Raw genomic sequence first — 19,845 nt, 5'->3', positions numbered from 1 at the left:
GATCACACATTTACAGAAGGAAGGTAACGGTATCCAAATTGAAGAAATGTAAATTTTGCCTCTAAACATTTGGATCTCCATCCCTCTCTTGGCAGTTAGAGCAGTCTGTGATTAGCACAAGGGATATTCTGATCGATTTGAGTGTGGATTTAGAAACTGAGGGTTAAAGCAGCACTTCACTTCATCTATAATCCCTTCTCCTGTACATTCAAGAGAAGATAAAACTCCAAGATCCACTTTGGAACTATTCTTTAGGCCTTGGACAGAGTCTAACTGGATCTGGATCACTACCAGCCCGGTCTTCAATGCACAGAGAGTGAGTCTCGCAGTGTTCCTCAAGATGCTTGCCTTATTATTATGTCTCTGGAGGTGAGAATCAGGTCTTACCATTCATGACACCCTGTTAAAGTAATCTGGAGTCACAAATGCTGCTGTCTCATCTGCATCATAATTTATATTTTAGCATAAATACAAACACACAGTAGCAGAAAGACTAATAAATTGCCTCTATAAAACACAACTGCCAACTTAACTACAGTCACTTATATAACTTTATCACAGAGGAAAAAAACTCAATGAATACAGAATAAGGCCTTTTGAGTTTTATTTAAAGAGACACAAAATCTCCACGCCTTTTTTTTTGGGGGGGGGGGCGTGGGGGGGGTGAGGAAGATTGGCCCTGAGCTAACATCTGTTGCCAATCCTCCTCCTTTTGTTGAGGGAGATTGGCTTTGAGCTAACATCTGTGCCCATCTTGCTCTATTTTGTATGTGGGTTGCCACCACAGCATGGCTTGATGAGCAGTGTGTCAGTCCACCCCCAGGATTCAAACCTGAGAACCCCGGGACACCGAAGCAGAGCACATGAACTTAACTGCTATGCCACCAGGCTGGCTCCTCCACACCTGTCTTTCAAACAGTTATAACAAAGAAAGTAAGTTGTTCAAGCTTCTCTTTTCCCTACAGTAAACATCACTTTAATAAACTGTTTCTCTTCTTTCATTGTAAAATTTCTATATGCAAATTTGTTTAATAAACAATACAATCTGCAAGATATATCAAGGTTTTCTTTTGTTCAACATTTTTATCATTAGTTTGCATAAAGGACTTTTTAAAAATATCTGTGTGGACAGAAATGATGGGTCCGAATTAAGTAGCATAAATATAAATATTACATTTAGATTAAAAGAAATCAAGTACAAATACACAAGATGGGGTGAATAAATATTTACGTGAAAATTAAAAAGGCAAATATAAGCCAGTGCCACTAAAAAAGTGAAGGCAATTTTGTGTCAAAGCAATTTTTGATTACATTACTATAATATACTTATGTCTAGATTAAGCAAGATAAGAGTTCATTTCAAAGAAAACCTTTATTAAGCACTTAGTAAATGCTGTACACTGTACTAGTTATGGGGACACTAAAATTAATAAAAGACAGGATTGCCTTCAAGGAGCTTTCCACTCGATTGGTCCCAAATTGGTTTTCTCTGTCAGTCCACATAAAGAGTAGTGGGCCCCTTCTCTTAATATCACACTTTCAACAGTCCAAAAGTAAACCACAGAATACTCAAAGCTGGGAATAAAGGGTCCAGAAACCATGCCACACATGAATGAATGAAAGAACTACAGAAGCACGCCCTGAAGAAGCTAATACATAAGGGGAAAAGAAGAGCTAAGACTGTTAAATAGAAGCAGGCAGAACTAGCCTTGTGCTGCTCCAGAAGGTAAGATAAGATCAGCAGGTAACAGTCAAGGTAGGCAACATATGGAAGTGCTTCCTAACAATCAGAGTTAGCAAAGACACCTGAATAATAGAGCGATGGACCTGAATAATTAAGCAGAGTCTGGATGATTACATAGTTAAGGATATACAAATGATTTTTTATATTAAACCTAAAAATTACCTGAAAAGTCCCATACATACTAATTAATACATTTTATTACCTCAAATGAAATGAAATTTTAATATTACTGAGTTTTCATTAAATTTCCTAAGTTCAAAAGCCAAGTATAATACGTTCACAATGGAATTTATAATTAGAAATTACTCTTAGGATCTAAAAGAAAAGTGATCTTACATTCCAAGAAGATTGCACAAATTACATTCACCCTAAAAAAAAAATTACAAATGGATTTGATCTCTAGAAGTAACAGATAATTTTAAATGGACACATAAATTGTAAAATGAGTGCCCTTTAAATGTACAAGTTTAAATTCTGATAAGGAATTTTATCATATTAGATAACTATAAACATTAAAAATACAATTTTGGGTTCTAGAAAACTGTAAGTAAGGGTTATAATATATTGGGCTATTCGAACAGAATTTGATCATTTTAACTCAAAAGAAAAGCTAAAAATGGTAATGATCAGAAAAGTGATTGTAATTCATAATTTCTCCCCTTCATTAAAAAAAATTAATGTTTTGCTTACTCTTTTAGAAAACTATAGAGTCCAACAGCTGCCAATAATAAAAAAATAAGAAGTCTAATTTCAGGAGAGGGGAAAGGAGGGGTTGAAATCAAGCTGTATTCTATCTACTTCAGTTATGTATATCAAACAACACAAACAAAAATTATAGTGTTAAATAAGCTAGTCACTTCCCTATAGAAACTGTGAGAAAGAATACAGCCTGGAATTCCAGACTTAATTTAAAACTACAGTAAGGAGAATAGCAACTCACTATTCATCATGGACAATTTGAAAAGTAAAAACTAGAGTTAAATGGAACTAAAATCACCACATTTAATATGGCTTTTCTGACCATATCCATAATTAAGACATCTACATAAACATATATGCAATCAAAATGTCACTTCACACAAAGATAAAATCTAATCACAGCATTCAATTTCTCACATGTGCAAAGCTCATAAAATACTACTAGGAAGATATTTCTTGAAAAAAGTAAAAATCTCAAATTAAAATTTGTGGTAGAGTAGAGAGGAAAAAGAACACCGTATTAGAAGTGTTCTAGTTCCAGCTCTACCATCATCTCTTTTGTGACTTCAGGCAGATCACTGAGTCTTCTGTGCCTCGATTTCTTCATCTACAAAATAGATACACTCCATCCCTATATTAGGGTGGTGGCAGTGAGCATCAAATGTGAAAACTCTTTGACGAATACTGTACTATAAAGTTCACGTCAGGTTATTACTACTACTTCATTACTGATATTATCATCTATCAATCTTCTAGATTTTAACAAATAAAGCTAACAATGAAAAGGCACATGTGAGCCAAAGAAAAAGCAGGTAAAACAGGAGAAGGCATCCTCCTACAGGCATGTGGGACTTACGTCCTGCATTTGGGCGTTGAAGACTGCACAAGATGACAACTGAAAAGACTGAATCATGACCTGAGCAACACCCTGTGGATCAGAATACAACGCACCTCCCAGGTGAGAATATAGCTGAATGACTTTTCGTAAATGGAAAGAATAATTATACAAATGTTGAGTTTCCTGAGGCCTGGAACAAGTCACTTAACAGGGGGGCCTCTTTCTTATCTGTAAAATTAAGGATTTGAACTAGATCAGTGGTTTCCAAACTCCAGTTTGCTGCTGTTATTTTTTAACCAGTCAAACCCTCTTTTAAAAAACTCACCAAAAAATGTATAAAATTTATAAAACAAATGAAAAGTGGTGTTGCTTTAGTTAAAGTGGAAGCAGGGGCCCAGAGCCCAACAGTCCTCACTTTTTGAAGGATTCTCGAGGTGCTTTTTCCAAACTCAAGAGCTCCTAGAAATACAGTTTGAAAACCACTGGACTAGATGATCAAATACATTCTAGCTCCATGACTATATGGCTATTATTTTTTTTTTGTGAGGAAGATCAGCCCTGAGCTAACATCTGCGCTAATCCTCCTCTTTTTTTTTGCTGAGGAAGACCGGCCCTGAGCTAACATCTATTGCCAATCCTCCTTTTTTTTTTTTTTCTTCCCCCAAAGCCCCAGTAGATAGTTGTATGTCATAGTTGCACAACCTTCTAGTTGCTGTATGTGGGCCCTGCCTCAGCATGGCCAGAGAAGCGGTGCGTCGGTGCGCACCCGGGATCCGAACCCAGGCCACCAGTAGCAGAGCGCACGCACTTAACCGCTAAGCCACAGGGCTGGCCCATATACAGCTATTATTTATAAATTCTCAAAAAAAGTTTAAAATAGACTCCGTAAAGTTATCAAATTTTAGCACTTTATCAAAAGCAGTAGCTAAAGAGAAATACTTTCGAAATTCATTAGATTACTAAATTCTTCATTAAATTTACAGAAAGAAATTTACTACTGCTTTCAGCTTTAGTTAGAAAATACAGGCTAGCCCTCAAAATTATATGAAAACCAACAAAGTTTTATTAAAGCACAGGATCACCTAATGCATTCAACGTTAAATTCTCAATTTCGACACTACAGTCTGATTCCTTTTGGAATTAAAAAAATTTACATCCCTTTACAAAGTAAAACTATATTGTTATTATCTGGTTTGAAATCCAAATTATCTGAAAATAGATGTGTGGCCAGCAAGGACTTCCTCTTCAGCTATTAATAACATTGCCAACAACCACTGGGCTAAGCTGATAAGAGTTTAAGTTAGGCACAGAAAGCATAGCTAAAAATATGAGAGGCAGTACGGTGTGGAGGTTCAGTGTATGAAATGTGGAGCCAAACTTGCCTGGAGGAAAATTCTAGCTCTACTATCAACCAGATGCGTGAGCTTGGGAGAGTCACTCAACCTTCCTGTGCTTTTAATTCCCTCACTTGTAGAAAAGGGGTAATGAGAGTACAGTAACTACCTCATATGTTGTGAAGTCAAATGAGTTCATACGGGTAGAACATTTAGAACAGTGCTTGACACATAATAAATGCTGTGTTTGCTATTATTACCTTAACTACTAATCCCCACACCAGGCCAAGACAAAATTTTTCACTAGCTCATAGAAAAACAACACGAAATTTATTCAAATAGGCTAGTTTTAATAAAATTTTAAATTTCAAGAGATTTTCCTCATTTTTCATGGTGTTAAAATATTCTCTCCTTTGAAATGATGGTGACAAGTACATGGCAGTTTTAAAATATCCTTATTTGGCAAAAACTAAAATTTTTTTAATAGCAATCCATTTGTCATGGTCCCCAATGGTTTTTGTTGTTTCTATGTTTCTTTTCATGGGTCTGCAAAATTCAAAAGTCTGGGAACCACTTTTTAAATCACAAAAAACCACACTAAAAAGATAATTTAAAGCAACAATTAATATATAATCCATGTCTCCTTCTTTTCATTGACATACATAATTACAAATTGAGCTCACTTCTCTCTTTGCCTCCAGGCTGAGTGAAAGCTTAATTAAAAGAAAGATGATGCCTAGTATAAAAGACCTAGTCGAGTCATGTGAGATAATTATGGAAAAATCTGTTGAAAATACTAATTTATCTAGTTTGTAAAGAATTCACCTATCTTAATTGGCTCAGCCTTATCATAACCTAGAATCAAGTTTATATAGGTAAAAATAGTCTATATTTTTAACTGCTGGATTCCGAATTTAAAAAACCAACATACTTAATATTTAAAATCTGGTTTTAAGTTGCTTAAATGGTTGAGTTTAACAGTAATAAATGTTTTATCTAACATTTAACATTACCATTTACCACTGTTCTTTTAACTTTGAACTTTATAGAAAGAATAGTCTTTTTAATAGGCATTCTTTTCATACGCACAAAGCTTACACACTCACCCTCTATATTTTTCTGTCCTAAACGTCTTCTATCAAACATTGACATTACTACTTAAAAATATAAGCTTCCATCATGATTAAAATAAGAATACAGTGGGGCCGGCCCCGTGGCTTGGCGGTTAAGTGCGCGCGCTCTGCTGCTGGCGGCCCGGGTTCGGATCCCGGGCGCTCCCAGACGCGCCGCTTCTCTGGCCATGCTGAGGCCGCGTCCCACATACAGCAACTGGAAGGATGTGCAACTATGACGTACAACTATCTAATGGGGCTTTGGGGGAAAAAATAAATAAATAAAATTATTAAAAAAAAAAAAAGAATACAGTGGATTATATATTAACATACTTGTTTATTTCATCTGGAGTCAGCTTTCCAAAAATTCCACTTAATTTCATATTAGCAACTAAAATGTCACCATTAGTCTGAATTTAGCACTACATAAAGAACGCCCTGGGAATCTTTGTATGAGAAGTCAACATCGTAACAAGTACAGTTTGAATCTACCCTTTCAACCATGGTTTACTGAGCTGTGAGAATAACGCTGCTTTCTGTTTTTAGTAGCATTAAGCTGCTGCTGTTACCTGAGCATGCTGGCTTTGTGCAAGCTCCTCTTTCCTGCGTTTCATGAGCTCTTTTCTCAGCTCTTTGGGTGCTTTCTCCACTTCATTTATAACCTACAGTGTATAAGCATGCAGGAGGTGGGGAAATAATACTTTCTCCACAGCAAGCACTTATGTGAGCAGACAAGCTACAAGTCAAATATTAAAGCTGTTAAAAAGTTCTTTCAACATGCATTAGCACAGGTGTTAGTTTGAAGAAAAAGAATGAAAGGATAGAACATGCTTAATCTTAGTGCAGAAAGCGACATTACACCATATAAAGGTTAATTAGTTGCTGAATTATCCCTATATACCATTCTTTCTTAAGATCCAAAGACAATCAGTAAAGGATTACTTGCAGCACTGATGTTTAATTAAAGGTGATAAACTCAAATGACCTTCTTGAAAGATCATAAATTATAGACATATCTATTGACATTGTTTGAAATATTGAATACAAGGAAAGCTAACGCCATTTATAAAAGAGCAAAATTTCATAATTGGCTTGATAAAACCAAAGAAATAATTCTAAATGAAATCTACTTAATGAGACCAAAAGAAAAACAAAAGGGAAAGTAAGCCTTAGAATACACAAAGGAGAAATAAATGGACACTATGTTCTCTTTTTTCATAAAACATACCATTTTATACATGGTGTGATAAAAATGAACATATCTGATGATTTTGTATTGGATTCAAATAACATTCTCCTTTGCTGACAATTTAAGCCAAACTTAATTGTCAATTTTAAAATCAGTAATATAAGCACTCATAAAATAACAGTTTAGGATGCTATGATTTATTATACCAGATAAAGTATACTATAAAATGAAGTATTTTATAGCTCCTTCTTTTAATCATTTCAAAATCCTAGATATGTATTCCACCTAACAATAGATCTGTAATCCAACTATGAAAAACGATCATGTGTTTACAAGTTGAAGCACCAAAAGCAACCAGATTCCAAATCACCACATGCTATTGATGGTCCGTGAAAGAGATTGATTTTGATTTAACACAGTGTATTTAAAATTTCCCATCAGTAATCCCTCATGAAACCAAATCACCATTAAAAGGAAGAGACTCCCCAAATGCAAGAAGTTTAGCGATAAGGAAAAAAATACATAATTATTTAAAATATGCATATCATGATCTCAAACATGTTCACTGGCTAAAACTCTCCTACCCCAAAACGGTTACAATATCTAGAGACTTTCATATATTTGGGATTAAATCACATATTTACCTGTAAATTTTTTTTAATTCAATCTCATATTAAAAAATAACCTCTCAATAAAAACTACCTATGGTTTCAAGAAAATTAACATGTAGCCTCAGTAGTTATACATCATGGTATATAGAGCAATTCCATACAAAATATAATAAATAGTAACAAATCAATAATTTTTAGAAACGGTAGCCACATCAAATAAAATTATATACCATTTCATTCATCTTTACCTAAAAAAAGCATAAAACACATTGTATTTACTAATGTTTGATTCTATCCTTTTTAAAGTAGATCCTCAAGTTCAGCAACATGATGTTCAATTTTCTGCATAATTTAAATGTTAAAGTCAATAAATGTGTGTATTTGAGATGTGCAACAAAAGTGAAAATGTATTCGCTAGTTTGGTTGAGATTTTTTTGTTCCAGTCTTAATAGAACTAATCATAATTATTGTCCCTGGGGTCTTTTATATCATGAAAAGGCTAATTCTCCCATACTGAAGGTACAGAATAAGTCATAAAATTATCTCTGAAAACTGCTAATATGTAAAGCTCTCTTACTTTTAATGTGGGGAGAAAAGACACACTAATACAATATGTAAATCCTCTCTGAATAAATCCTCTCTGAATCAATGACAATCTTCCATAGTAAATAATACCACAAATAGATTCTATAACAATATGGAACAGTTTTAGGAAAAAGGAAAAAATTCATTCTAATCAAATGACCTTACACATATTTTCCACCTGTGATTCTTCAAAGTATCTCACAATTTGATAAACTTATAGATATTATTTCAAATTTCAGGTTACTCAGCTTTTGTTTTGGCACAATGTCCCAGAAAGGCAATCAAGCTAATCAAAAAAAATTTTTTAAGTATGAATTAAATATTACAAATAAATAATAAGATGAATTATTGTTGCCACCTGCAAACACAACTATAAGTTTTCTTCAAAAGAATATTTCTGTATAAGGCCTTAAACGTTGCATTAATAAAAGAGGAATGATAGATTGGAAGGAAAATGGATTAGACTCAATTTGAAGATTTGGTTCAGGTTTAGCTGGACATTTAATGGTAGTTTGTGAACTTGAACAGGTCATTAAAACTTCTTCCACTCCAGTTTTCTTGGCAGTAAAATTGAATAATACCTGAACTTACTACTACTCTACATGACTGTTGCAAAGACCATAAAAAAAGTATGAATGAGTGCTATTTATCAAGTATTATTCTTAATTCCTTAGACAGTCTTAAGTGTACATTTAAAAAATAGCTTCAGTAATTAAAAACAACAGTTACACTTACCTCCTTCTTTCGGTTCTTTAACATATTCTGAAATTTGGACAACTCTTTCTCTTGTTCTCCTTTAATGCGTTTGGCTTCATCTCTCAAGCGATTTGTGTGTTCTTGTTCTAGACGTTCAATAGTCTGTTTCTGCTGTTTTTCTAGATTCTCAATTTCTTGGTCATATTGTCGTTTTTTGCTCTGTAAAACAATGTAGCTCAAGATCATTTAACTTCTGTATCACTCATATTAACTCATTATAATGAAGAGGTTTCCTAAGAGCACATAAGTAGCATTTAAATTTAGTGAGGTGATATATAACTCCTGCAATACTAAACAAGTTAAATACACTAAAGTACACTATGAAATTTTTCAAAAAGACGAGCATTTCATTTTTTTCTAATATGGAAAGTGCCTTTTTTATTATACAAGTAGTAGAATGTTCAAAATTTTTAGACAATCCAGAAGAATATCCAGTTGCTATGAAGTACTAAAGTAAGAAAAATTTCAATATTTATCCCATAAAATTTCTGATAAATCAAAGGTCTTATCTGAAGTCTATTTTAATAATGTACCACTACTTGTCATTTTTAGATTTACTCTTCCCCAATAAGATTCTTAAAACATCCTAGTTCATTGAAACAAATCTTTTGGAATTATAAATCTACTCTTTCAACAAAAGATTCCTGCTAACATAATAGTTGAGTACAATATGATACTCAATTGCAATTTTGGATATAGATAAATACTTGTAAAGAGTGTTTTCTTTAAAAAAAAATTAAAAAGCAAAATATTTTGAAAAATATTTAAGGGGAAAAACAAACACAGTTTTTTTAAGGTTCTGAAAAATAGAATATAAGTACTATAAAAACACTCAATGAGAACAAAAGTTCACTATCTTCTTAGGAATTCTCAGTTATGATCCAACAAATGTAACCCACAGTGCCACACTTCACACAAAACAATCCTTACCACTTTCAGTTACAAGAACAGCAAAACAACTACATTCAAAACATAAATACTATAACATTTCAAATGATCTTTTTCTAACCTACATTAAGCTAGATTTTCAACATAAGTTACTGAAATTTTATATCACGTTACTAATTCCTTTTCCAACCTTGGACACAAGGTAAAAATTGAAAGACTCTGACAATTACCCTTGACTAGTCAGCACTAATTCTTTAGCAGCTGTGAACAGGTATGTAGAAGCTTAACTGTAGGAGCCAGAGAGTAAGTGTGTTTTGAAAAAGCCCCCAAGAAGTTCTAACACTCAGTCAGGTTTGAAGACAACTGCTTTAGACTGGCTTAAAATCTTAGATTCTAAATCTGAGAGGTCAAATTGTAACACTGAAAAATTATCCAGCAATAGGCACAACTAACAACTTTGTAAACCATCTACTAACTTCATGATTCCAGGTTTTCACAACAGATTTTAGTCAAAGAAAAATGAAGACACCCATTACACTATAAGTCACTGATAGGAAGGCTAAGATGGAAGATCCTTTCAGGCAAAAGGCCAAAAAAAAAGAGATAAAGGCCAGAAACATCACAAAGCCAGAGAAATCTAGTAATCAGAGAACAAGTTCTAAAACCTACTAGTGGGTGTTTTTTTAAAGCACTAAATTTCATTATTAACAAAATGGTACAAAAATCTAAGACTTTACCATCATTTCTTGCTCAAAGCGCCGGAAAATTTGTTCTCGCTGTTGTTGCAGTTTGCTATTGAGCTGTTGCTGGGCTCTCTGCTCTTCTTTTTGAAGCAATCTTAATTCCCGAAGTTCCTGACGTCTGATAAAATTTAATGGCAATGATAGGAGAGCAAAAATTACACCTTTGAAGTAATGCTTTAAAAAAAAACTTAAAAAATAACAAACTTTTTCAAATGGAAAAGTAATAAAAGAATAATCCAAAATTAGCCAAGACTTTACTCGTTTTTCTCTATTCTTCAGACTTTGCAGAGACTGAAAAGAAGTCACAAAACCAGTTTTAATTACATTGTTTCTCTACTCACCTAAGAAATCTCAATTCTTCAGTTTTGGAATCACTATCTGTAACTATCTTTGACGTTGTTACACTCACTTCTACACCATCAACAACAAATTTGCGTGTTTTCTTCAATGTTTTCTTTTGTCTTCTTGTTTCCTGAGTGAGATTTTTATTTTAGTTAGGCTTTGTGTGGGGAATACTAGAGATAGAAAACATTTTCTTCTTTAAAAAAAAAAACAAAAAACTGAACAGCCATGAAGACTACACATAGGAAGTATGAATACAAAGCAATAAGACTCCTCTGTGGAACCAGTTATATCATCTCAAACCTCATCTGACTTTCACATGACTTTATAGATGAAATCAAATTTTTTAAGTGAAATTATATACTTTGATGACGTGCATGTATAAGTTTTATGATAGTACATCATAATCAGGCACAAGTGGTAATGAGCAATTCACACAAATGACAAATTAGCATAACTTTTACATGTTAACCATTTTTTTCTTCCTCTTTTCATCTTGTAGATTCTCAGATACCTCTGATTTCAGTTTTAGAACCACTAACAAAACACTTCAAAATTAATTCCTGGGACTCGTCCTCTAAACAATAGATCTGAAGGTGGTTGAGAATTGGTATTTTGAAAGGCTCCCCAGGTAATTTTTAAACACTACCAGAACTGGGAGTCAAAATCCATTTCATCAACAATGTCAACGGCCCTCGTCCATCTCAGGCCCAGAGACGGATGTGTGATCTTAGAGTTACTAGTAATATAGCACCTCCACTGCACCCCTAAAGCACTAGATCTGCCTACTTGCTATTGCCTACAACTCTTTATCAAGACCAAACTCTTCATTCCTCAACCGGTCTCCAAATGCTTTTTAAATGCAAATAGAAATAACAGAACTATAACACTCCTACAAATACATTTTGGTAAACATATAAGATAAAAGCAGATAATTACTTGGTTTTGATATGGAGAAAGTAGAATGTGAAAATAATACACTCAAAATGAATTAGAATTTTAAAGTTTGTCTTGGGCACTTTCCATTCACCTCTCTGCAACTCCTTATTGTTTTGTTCTCCAGGATTCCAGTATCCTCATGCTCTCTCCCTAAGCCCTGGACTATGACATCCTATCCTGGCTTCCTCTAAAATCTGAAGTGGGCATGCTCCAAAAATAGACCTACCTGCCAATAACCTCCAAATTTTCCATTTCTTCAGTTCCTACTAAAGTATCCACAATTAATATCACCTTAATTCTCATAGAAGTATTTGCATTTTTTAAAAAAGCTAACTGTTAAGTCAGTGAATGAACTTCAGATTAATGGAATTACAGTCAGTGAAACAAAATAAACTGAAAACTGAAAGCACTCTAGGCAATACATGTAATAATTTGGAGCAGATAGGCAGGCTGATCAGTCATGCCCTAGAGTCTTATCCCTAAGGTCAGTTTTCCTAAGTTGTTTCTGCTTTTCACAGTCTTCTCTTCTGCTGTCAAACCCGAGTCTCTTAGTAGTCCATGGCTCACCTGTATCAGAATTCCATGGGATCTTTTGTTATAAATACTGATTCTTGAGCCCCACCCTATACTTCTACATAGCCCACCCTGGTTAACTGCTAAGCACACTAAGATTTGAGAACATGCTCTAAAATCTCCCAGTGTTCTGGGTTTTAGTTTTTTGTTTTGTTTTCCTACAATGGTTCTTTTTTTTTTTTCTTTTTTTAAAGATTTTATTTATTTATTTTTCCCCCAAAGCCCCAGTAGAGAGTTGTCTGTCATAGCCGCACATCCCTCTAGTTGCTGTATGTGGGACGCGGCTTCAGCATGGCCAGAGAAACGGTGTGTCGGTGCGCGCCCGGGATCCGAACCCGGGCCGCCAGCAGCGGAGCGCGCACACTTAACTGCTAAGCCACAGGGCCGGCCCTACGATGGTTCTTATGGCAGTATTATTGATGGCTACAATTGAGGAGGCAAGAATGGTCATCTGTAGGGGCCAGTGGTAAATCAAAGGCTGTTTACCTGCTAAACGTGCTTAAAAAGAGATCAATCTTTTGATTTCTCAATTCTTTCATATATTATTTATGCTTGTTAAAACAGTATCTAGATATGTGCAATAAGAGAACCTAAATCTCACTATGCAACTATATTATACTGTTTATATCAAGTCAGCAAAAACAGGTAGGTACTATCAAAAAATTCAAAGGTTACATCCAGAATCTCTCTTTCCTTGGTTCTTTTTAATTGATTGCCTTCACAGGCCTTAAGAATTTTATAAGGTTAATACTACATGGATTTAGTGCTATTTTAAGGCATTGGTTTCACATAAACTCTAAATTGCCAAAATGACAAAGAAAAACCCAAACAAGGGCCCATGGACACTTACTTGTAAAGATATTGATCCACTGTCTTTAGTTTTGCTTAGGAAGCTAGAGATGGATAAATTCAAGTCAATGCTGCTATTATCAGCAGTGGAACCAGTGCCTGAATCGGTATCATTTTCCTTTTGATTCTCAGAGTCTGGTAGCAACATGGTTTCAGTTTTTGATAAAGCACCTATTTCCCCTTTATTTTCTCCATCTTCAGAGTTGATATTAATACTGGGTATTGGAACAGACTGAGGTTCACCAGGCTGTGAAGTGCCAGTAACTTGAGGTTCTATTTTAATCGGCACTTCACATGGAATTTCTTTTTGCTCTGTATCTATCTGAGCGGCGGCTTTATGAGCATCCTGAGTTCCACTTTCTAAATCCTTTTGGTCAGTATGAATCACTGCATTTCTGATCTCTATTTCTTCAGTGCTACTTGACTCAGTAATTTCCTCAACTTCACTTGTCCTGGGTTCCTCATTGGTCTCCACTACATTCTCTGAACTGTTGATTAATTGTTCTTCACCTTTACTGTCTACAGATTTTTGATCTACCTCATTAGTTTCAACCATTTCCTTAACAGGAACTTCCTCAGTACCACCAGCCTCAGGACCCTCCGCGGGCTCACTTACTAATTTCTGGCCTACTTCAACCACTTCTTTTCCATCACTACTCTGAGCCTCCTCAGCATCGTTTTCAACTGCCTTCTGAGCAACATCCACTGCCTCATTGGTTCCTATCACATTGCTTGTATCACTGATGACCTCTTTTCGAGTTTTATCATCTTTTCTCGATTTCTCTTGGGTGTCTTCCTTTGTAAACTCAACTTCATTTTCAATTGCCTGAATATCTGTCTCTTTTTCTCCAGTCTCCTGAGAAACTAAATTCACTGTTTGAATAGTAGTATCTTTAATTTCTTCAGACGTTATAACCTTATTTTCAAATATCTGTTGATTTTCCTGATCCCCTTCTTCCTCAGGTTTCAGATTCTGTTCAATATTTGTTTCTAAAGTTATCATCATATTATTCTCTTTTCCTTCATTGACTGAATTAATGTCCACTGTTACTTGGTCTTCTGTGTCAGGCAGATTTTCAAGCTTAGGTCTCTTCTCTTCTCTCCCATTTTCCTTGATTACTGTTGTTCTATTATGGAGTTCATCCATGGCTTCTAAATGAGTATCATTAATATGTTCATTAATACCCTCTGTAGCTTTTTCAAGTTCATCAGTGGTGGGTTTTTCATTAAGAACTTTGCTGTTAAATTTATCTTCAGAAGTATTACATTCTGTTTTTTCTGAGACAGATTCCAAAATACAAGCATTTTGTGAAAGTTTATCTTCTTCAGAGCTGGCAATACTAAGATCAGAGGAGGCACGCTTACTTGCAGGTATTGGCTAAAAAAAGATTTTACACATTCTTAGTGTTAAAACATAACTTCAAGATGGTGACCAAAACAATGTTTTATATATATTATTATTACTTAATTCATATTTATATAATGATTTAATACCTTTATTCAGTAAAATTTGATTAAGTTATAAAAATAATTTAAGGAATTGACAAATATTCACATAATAAATATGACAAAAGTGGGTAGCAAGGAGCAAACTTGCTATTAAACTTCACCTCTAAAATTAAAGGTTTTGTACTGCTATCCAACAATTAGTCCTTAGATACAGATGCAATCAGACCTCAAAACCCAACTCTAAAAATTATCTAAATGAAATCTCCTTTCTAAATACTGACCAGAGAATTTTCTGTTTCCTCATCATCATCTTCCTCTTTGCCATCTTCAACTTCTTCTGTTACTTCAGCCTTTGCCTCTGCAATCAACTCTCGGATTGGTTTGTTGGAATCAACAGTAACAAAAGGATGCTGTTTGATCATTAAAAAGAGCATACTCAAGCTGAAATGCATGCTTGTAAAGTAAGTTTCAAATATAAGAAAACACATTATTATGTGGTAAAAATACAAACACACAGGTAGGAAAATACAAACAACTTCAGATAATGTTATATCTGGGAAAGGAAGGAGGGAAAAGGAATTGAGGGAAAAGGAATTGCAGGGGCTGCCTGTACCTGTATCTGTACCTTTCTGTTTAAGACTCTAAAAAATATGTTAAAAATGATAACACATTATATCTGGGTAGTAGGTACATGTACTTTTCCATATGTTTGAAAATTTCATAATCTAAGATTTAAATTAAAACAAAGCAAGTTCCAAGTTAATACATTACTAGTTCTTAAAAAGTAACAACAATATTTATAAATCCTGTAAAAAGCCTCAATAAAAGAATTACAAAAAGCTTCAAAGTTCTAAAAAAAGTACTTGTAAACACTGTTAAAAAGTGTTTGTAAACACCTGCTTTTTTAACACGGTTCTAACATTCTTAAGAGTGAAAAGATGTTTTTTTCATCTCTGTATACTCAGCACTTAACAGCATCTATCACAGACTAAGGCCTTCAAATGGGTAGTAAAATAATAAGAGAAAATGTGTTCCAGGGATATACTTGTTGCACAGAGCAAGGCAATTTTCTCCCCAGATAAATAGATCAACCTAAAACACTATAATGCAGGAATTACACAGTTAACTCAACCTAATAGTAACTGCCTCAAGATAACGTCATTCTATTTTTCCACCTATAATGTTAATTATTTGACAAATTTTAATTTCAAATGTTACAAACAGGTCCTGCTATAAAACAAAATTATCCAATCACTTTAACACCATTTTTAAAAAGTCAGCAATATTTACTGAACATTTATCCTCATTGTAAGAGACATAAAAAAATTAATTAGCTCATGGCCTCTGCCCCACAAGGTGCTTGCTTTCTATTAACTGGAGAGACAAAATGGAAGTAACTAACAAAGTAGAAATAAATAACAAAATGAAAAGAACACAATTAAACTGAATCAAAAAAGCACAGGAGAAATTATTTATAAGCTAAATGCCTTTTGGTAACAGCAGCAACACGTCTGTAAAGCAAATGTTAACTGCTACAATGTATTTTGAGTTTCCACAGGGAAACTCCAGTGGAAAGAAAGCACACTGAATCAATCTGAAATTGTATTCGTAAAGAGATGTTAAACAATTATATGGTTTGCTGTTGTCATTCTACTCTTATCTTACCTGTAGTAGCTGAGACGTATTCCACCTGGAATCCACATTCTTTTCTAAGCATTTCTTTAGAAAGTCCTTAAAATTTGAAGACCTTCAAAATAAAATTTTAACAATGATTTTCCATTTTACTTTCTTGTTATTAAAATCAAACAAAACTCTGATAAATCATGCTTAAGTTTCATTATGTATGTAATAGTATTAATTCAACATACGAAAACTAGTTAATGAAAAGATTTCATAAGTTATTCATCTATAAATAGAGTTAGACACATATGTAAGTAGGTTCATAGTTTTAGCCATTGAGATATAGCCATGTATTCACAAGTATGCCAAAAATCACAAAAATTCTTCTATTATATTAAATTCCACAAATATAGATCAACCATATATATGCCTCACTTTCTCATAGTACAGAAAGTATCTTTTTCATATGAAACTCAAATCACTGGTATTTTCAGATTTATGGGAAAAGTTAGTTATAAGAGTTTATATGGTCCTTAAGTCTTGAAAGTACACCACAAACCAGTTTTCTACTTCATTTAGTCTTTGTATCATGTATCTAAATTTAAATACCCTTGGAAAATTGGAAGAATAAAGCATCAAGTTTTGCTTCTTAAAAAGCTTTGTTTAGGATATTTTACCATTTTGATGGCTGTGCTAACGTAGGGGGCTCAGATTTTGCTATTTTTAGCAGCACTCGCATTGGATTTAATTCATGATGAGGTGGTTCTATCTCAGCCATTTCTATTAAAGTGATACCCAGGGACCAAACATCAGCTTTGTAGTCATAGGGTCTGTCCTTAGATGTTTCACACATGACTACCTCAGGAGCCATCCTATGAAGACAGAGAATTGAAAGTTAAAATGGTTAACTTAAGAATAGTGATTACAAACCACATAAAAGATAGACAGTATAACCAATTACAAGGACAAAATTAATGAGTAATAATTACTGCTGATATAACTAATTCTGTAAATCCATAAAACAATACATACCAATATGGTGTGCCAATAAAGGAATCTCTTCTCTGAATTGTCCTTGTGTTTTTAGCTGATACTCCAAAATCCGCTTGAAATAAATAATCATACAAAAGTATTAATGATAGTTTTTAAGCAAAGTTCACTGTATTCAACATAGGGGAAAAGCAGATCCAGTTTTTAATAAGGCCACTCTTAGTAAAGGGTAAGCAAAATAGAATGAGAAATAACTACTCTACCATCCTAATTTTGACCACCCTCTTTCTACCACATCCTCCCCCCAAAAAAACTGCCAAAGAAAAGATTCCATCATTAATACACTTCATACCACCATCTTTATATATCTTCAGATCACAAATTCTCCAGAATTGAAAAAAAAATAGTAACTTTAAAATAGACCAGTCTATCCATTTCAAAACAAATGGCAACTAGTGCTACATGTTACAATCAATGAACAAAAACATTTTCTATAGTGTGAAAAACAGAAATTATACCAAAACAGCCTTTATGACAGCATACGTCTTGCTAACTTCCTCATTAACTTATATTACAAAAAAAAAAATTAAGAGCCATGTTTTCTGATTAAACTATAGAGAACAGCAATATTATAGCTTTTTCAGTTGTTAACCCTACCTTTTCAGCTTAGAGCTCAGACAACCAGTAATAGCAACATAAAATTGTTATTGCTGCATAAATTACCTCATACCATACATATATAACTTTTAAAGTTTCATGTTTTACATGCAACAATTCTCAAAATTGAATAAATAACCAAAAATCCAGTATTAGGTGCTCACACCCCAAGGCCTGGTACAGAATATACACTCAAAAAATGGTAACTACTATTATTAATGATATCTATAATTTTAACTTTTGTGATATTTTGTTGGTAGAACTCAAAATTCATGAAATCCTGCTTTGTACTCTAATTATTTGTGTCTATTATATGGTTCTTTTTTTCTTTTTCTGACCATGTAGTTCTCCTGCTTAAAACATATTGGCAGCTACCTACTGCCTGTGGAATAAAATTCAAGCTTACTAATATGCTGTAAGAAGTCCTTCATTATATTAGATATTTCATTGATTTAAAATTAAATCATAAATAAATAAGCAAACAGAATATATTATACTTGGAAGATATATTTGCAGAAGAAGCAATATAAATAGATTTATTCAGGACTCTTCACCCCTATTACCCCCACCTCCTCAACTTAGAAGCTTCTCTTACGTGTCTGTAAGAAGGAGTTGAGACCACAACGTGAATTCCTGCCAGAAGAGGTTTTGTACTCAGGTAAAGTCAGCTCCGTACTTATTCTATTATTTTCCTAGAACCTATTAACACTCTATTCTTTTTAACTTTCTCCCCTCAGAACATGACTGTGGAAGGAGGTTCAGAAATAGGCCTAAACAACAATTGTCCACAGTCAACATTCATATCTCTCTAAGCACTCTTACGAACAAGAGGTAAACTAAAGACGGACAAAAAGGCATCTTTATTTTCTGTGCAAAGGGGAAAATTAAGGTCACTATGTGCTTTATAATTCTACTTATAACGATGTGGCATATATACACTGGTCTGTTAAAACAGCATTTTACATACTTATTTCCACTTGCAATGACGTGATCTGATAAGATCATCATAAAAATTTGGTTCTTGTAATGTATTACATGGTTCTTGAGGATAGCATGGTTCTATACATCTGCATACACTTAACAGGGTATCACAGAAATGGAAGGTTCTCTGTAAGTATTTATGAATAAAACAGAAATAGCAATTGTTTTAAATGTCAAGTAACTCAAAACTATTTTGGCATTCCTAAATCTTCAAAAATATACTTATTTTTAAAGGTATGCATTATTTTACACAAAAGTATGTTCCTGTATTCAAATACGATTTTAATACATTTACAGAAAAACATGCACCAAAAATAGATCAGAATTATAACATACTATTTCAAAACGACCTAAAAGACTTTAAAAAATGATATAAGATCTAAAAGAGTAACATAAGTCAGAATTACAAAAACTCAGAAATGAGGTGACAGAACTCAAAAAAAATTAGAAATAAAAAAATCATTTTAGAAACAAAGACTAAATTAGGAGACATGCAAGAGCAAATAAATACAACAAATTCACACCCATTACCACTTCATACCCGTTAGGATGGTTATCATCAAAAATATAGAAAATAACAAGTGTTGACAAGGATGTGAAGAAATTGGAACCCATGTGCATTGCTGGCGGGAATGTAAGACTGTGCAGCTGCTATAGAAAATGATATGGTGGTTCCTCAAAAAATTAAACATAGAATTACCATATCATCCAGCAATTCCACTTCCAGAATATCCAAAAGAACTCAAAGCAGAGACTTGAACAGATATTTGTACACCCATGTTCATAGCAGTATTATTCACAAGAGCCAAAAGGTGGAAGCAACCAAAGTGCCCATCAATGGATGAAAAGACAAACAAAATGTGGTATATACATATAACAGAATATTATTCAGCTTTAAAAAGGAAGGAAATTGACACATACTACAACATGAATGAATCTTGAAGAC

At 33.7% G+C, this 19,845-nt stretch overlaps 1 protein-coding gene across 2 annotated transcripts in view; it reads right to left on the bottom strand.

Moving 5' to 3' along the window:
* SLK (STE20 like kinase) overlaps nt 1-19,845 on the bottom strand; it is a 56,671-nt gene that overhangs the window by 11,314 nt on the left and 25,512 nt on the right. The window contains exons 5-13 of one of the 2 annotated variants that reach the window (XM_058543930.1): nt 17,304-17,376; nt 16,949-17,143; nt 16,317-16,398; nt 14,933-15,061; nt 13,204-14,580; nt 10,841-10,971; nt 10,494-10,617; nt 8,848-9,027; nt 6,297-6,389 (exon numbers count right to left, since the gene is read on the bottom strand). In XM_058543930.1, coding sequence (XP_058399913.1) covers nt 6,297-6,389; nt 8,848-9,027; nt 10,494-10,617; nt 10,841-10,971; nt 13,204-14,580; nt 14,933-15,061; nt 16,317-16,398; nt 16,949-17,143; nt 17,304-17,376 — 2,384 coding nt within the window. The remainder of the gene's footprint in view (nt 1-6,296; nt 6,390-8,847; nt 9,028-10,493; nt 10,618-10,840; nt 10,972-13,203; nt 14,581-14,932; nt 15,062-16,316; nt 16,399-16,948; nt 17,144-17,303; nt 17,377-19,845) is intronic. The other variant, XM_058543932.1, reaches the window with a different exon arrangement.

Source organism: Diceros bicornis, chromosome 6 (assembly GCF_020826845.1).
Source record: "Diceros bicornis minor isolate mBicDic1 chromosome 6, mDicBic1.mat.cur, whole genome shotgun sequence".
Lineage (NCBI taxonomy): Eukaryota > Metazoa > Chordata > Mammalia > Perissodactyla > Rhinocerotidae > Diceros > Diceros bicornis.
This window is presented reverse-complemented; position numbering and strand designations above follow the sequence as displayed.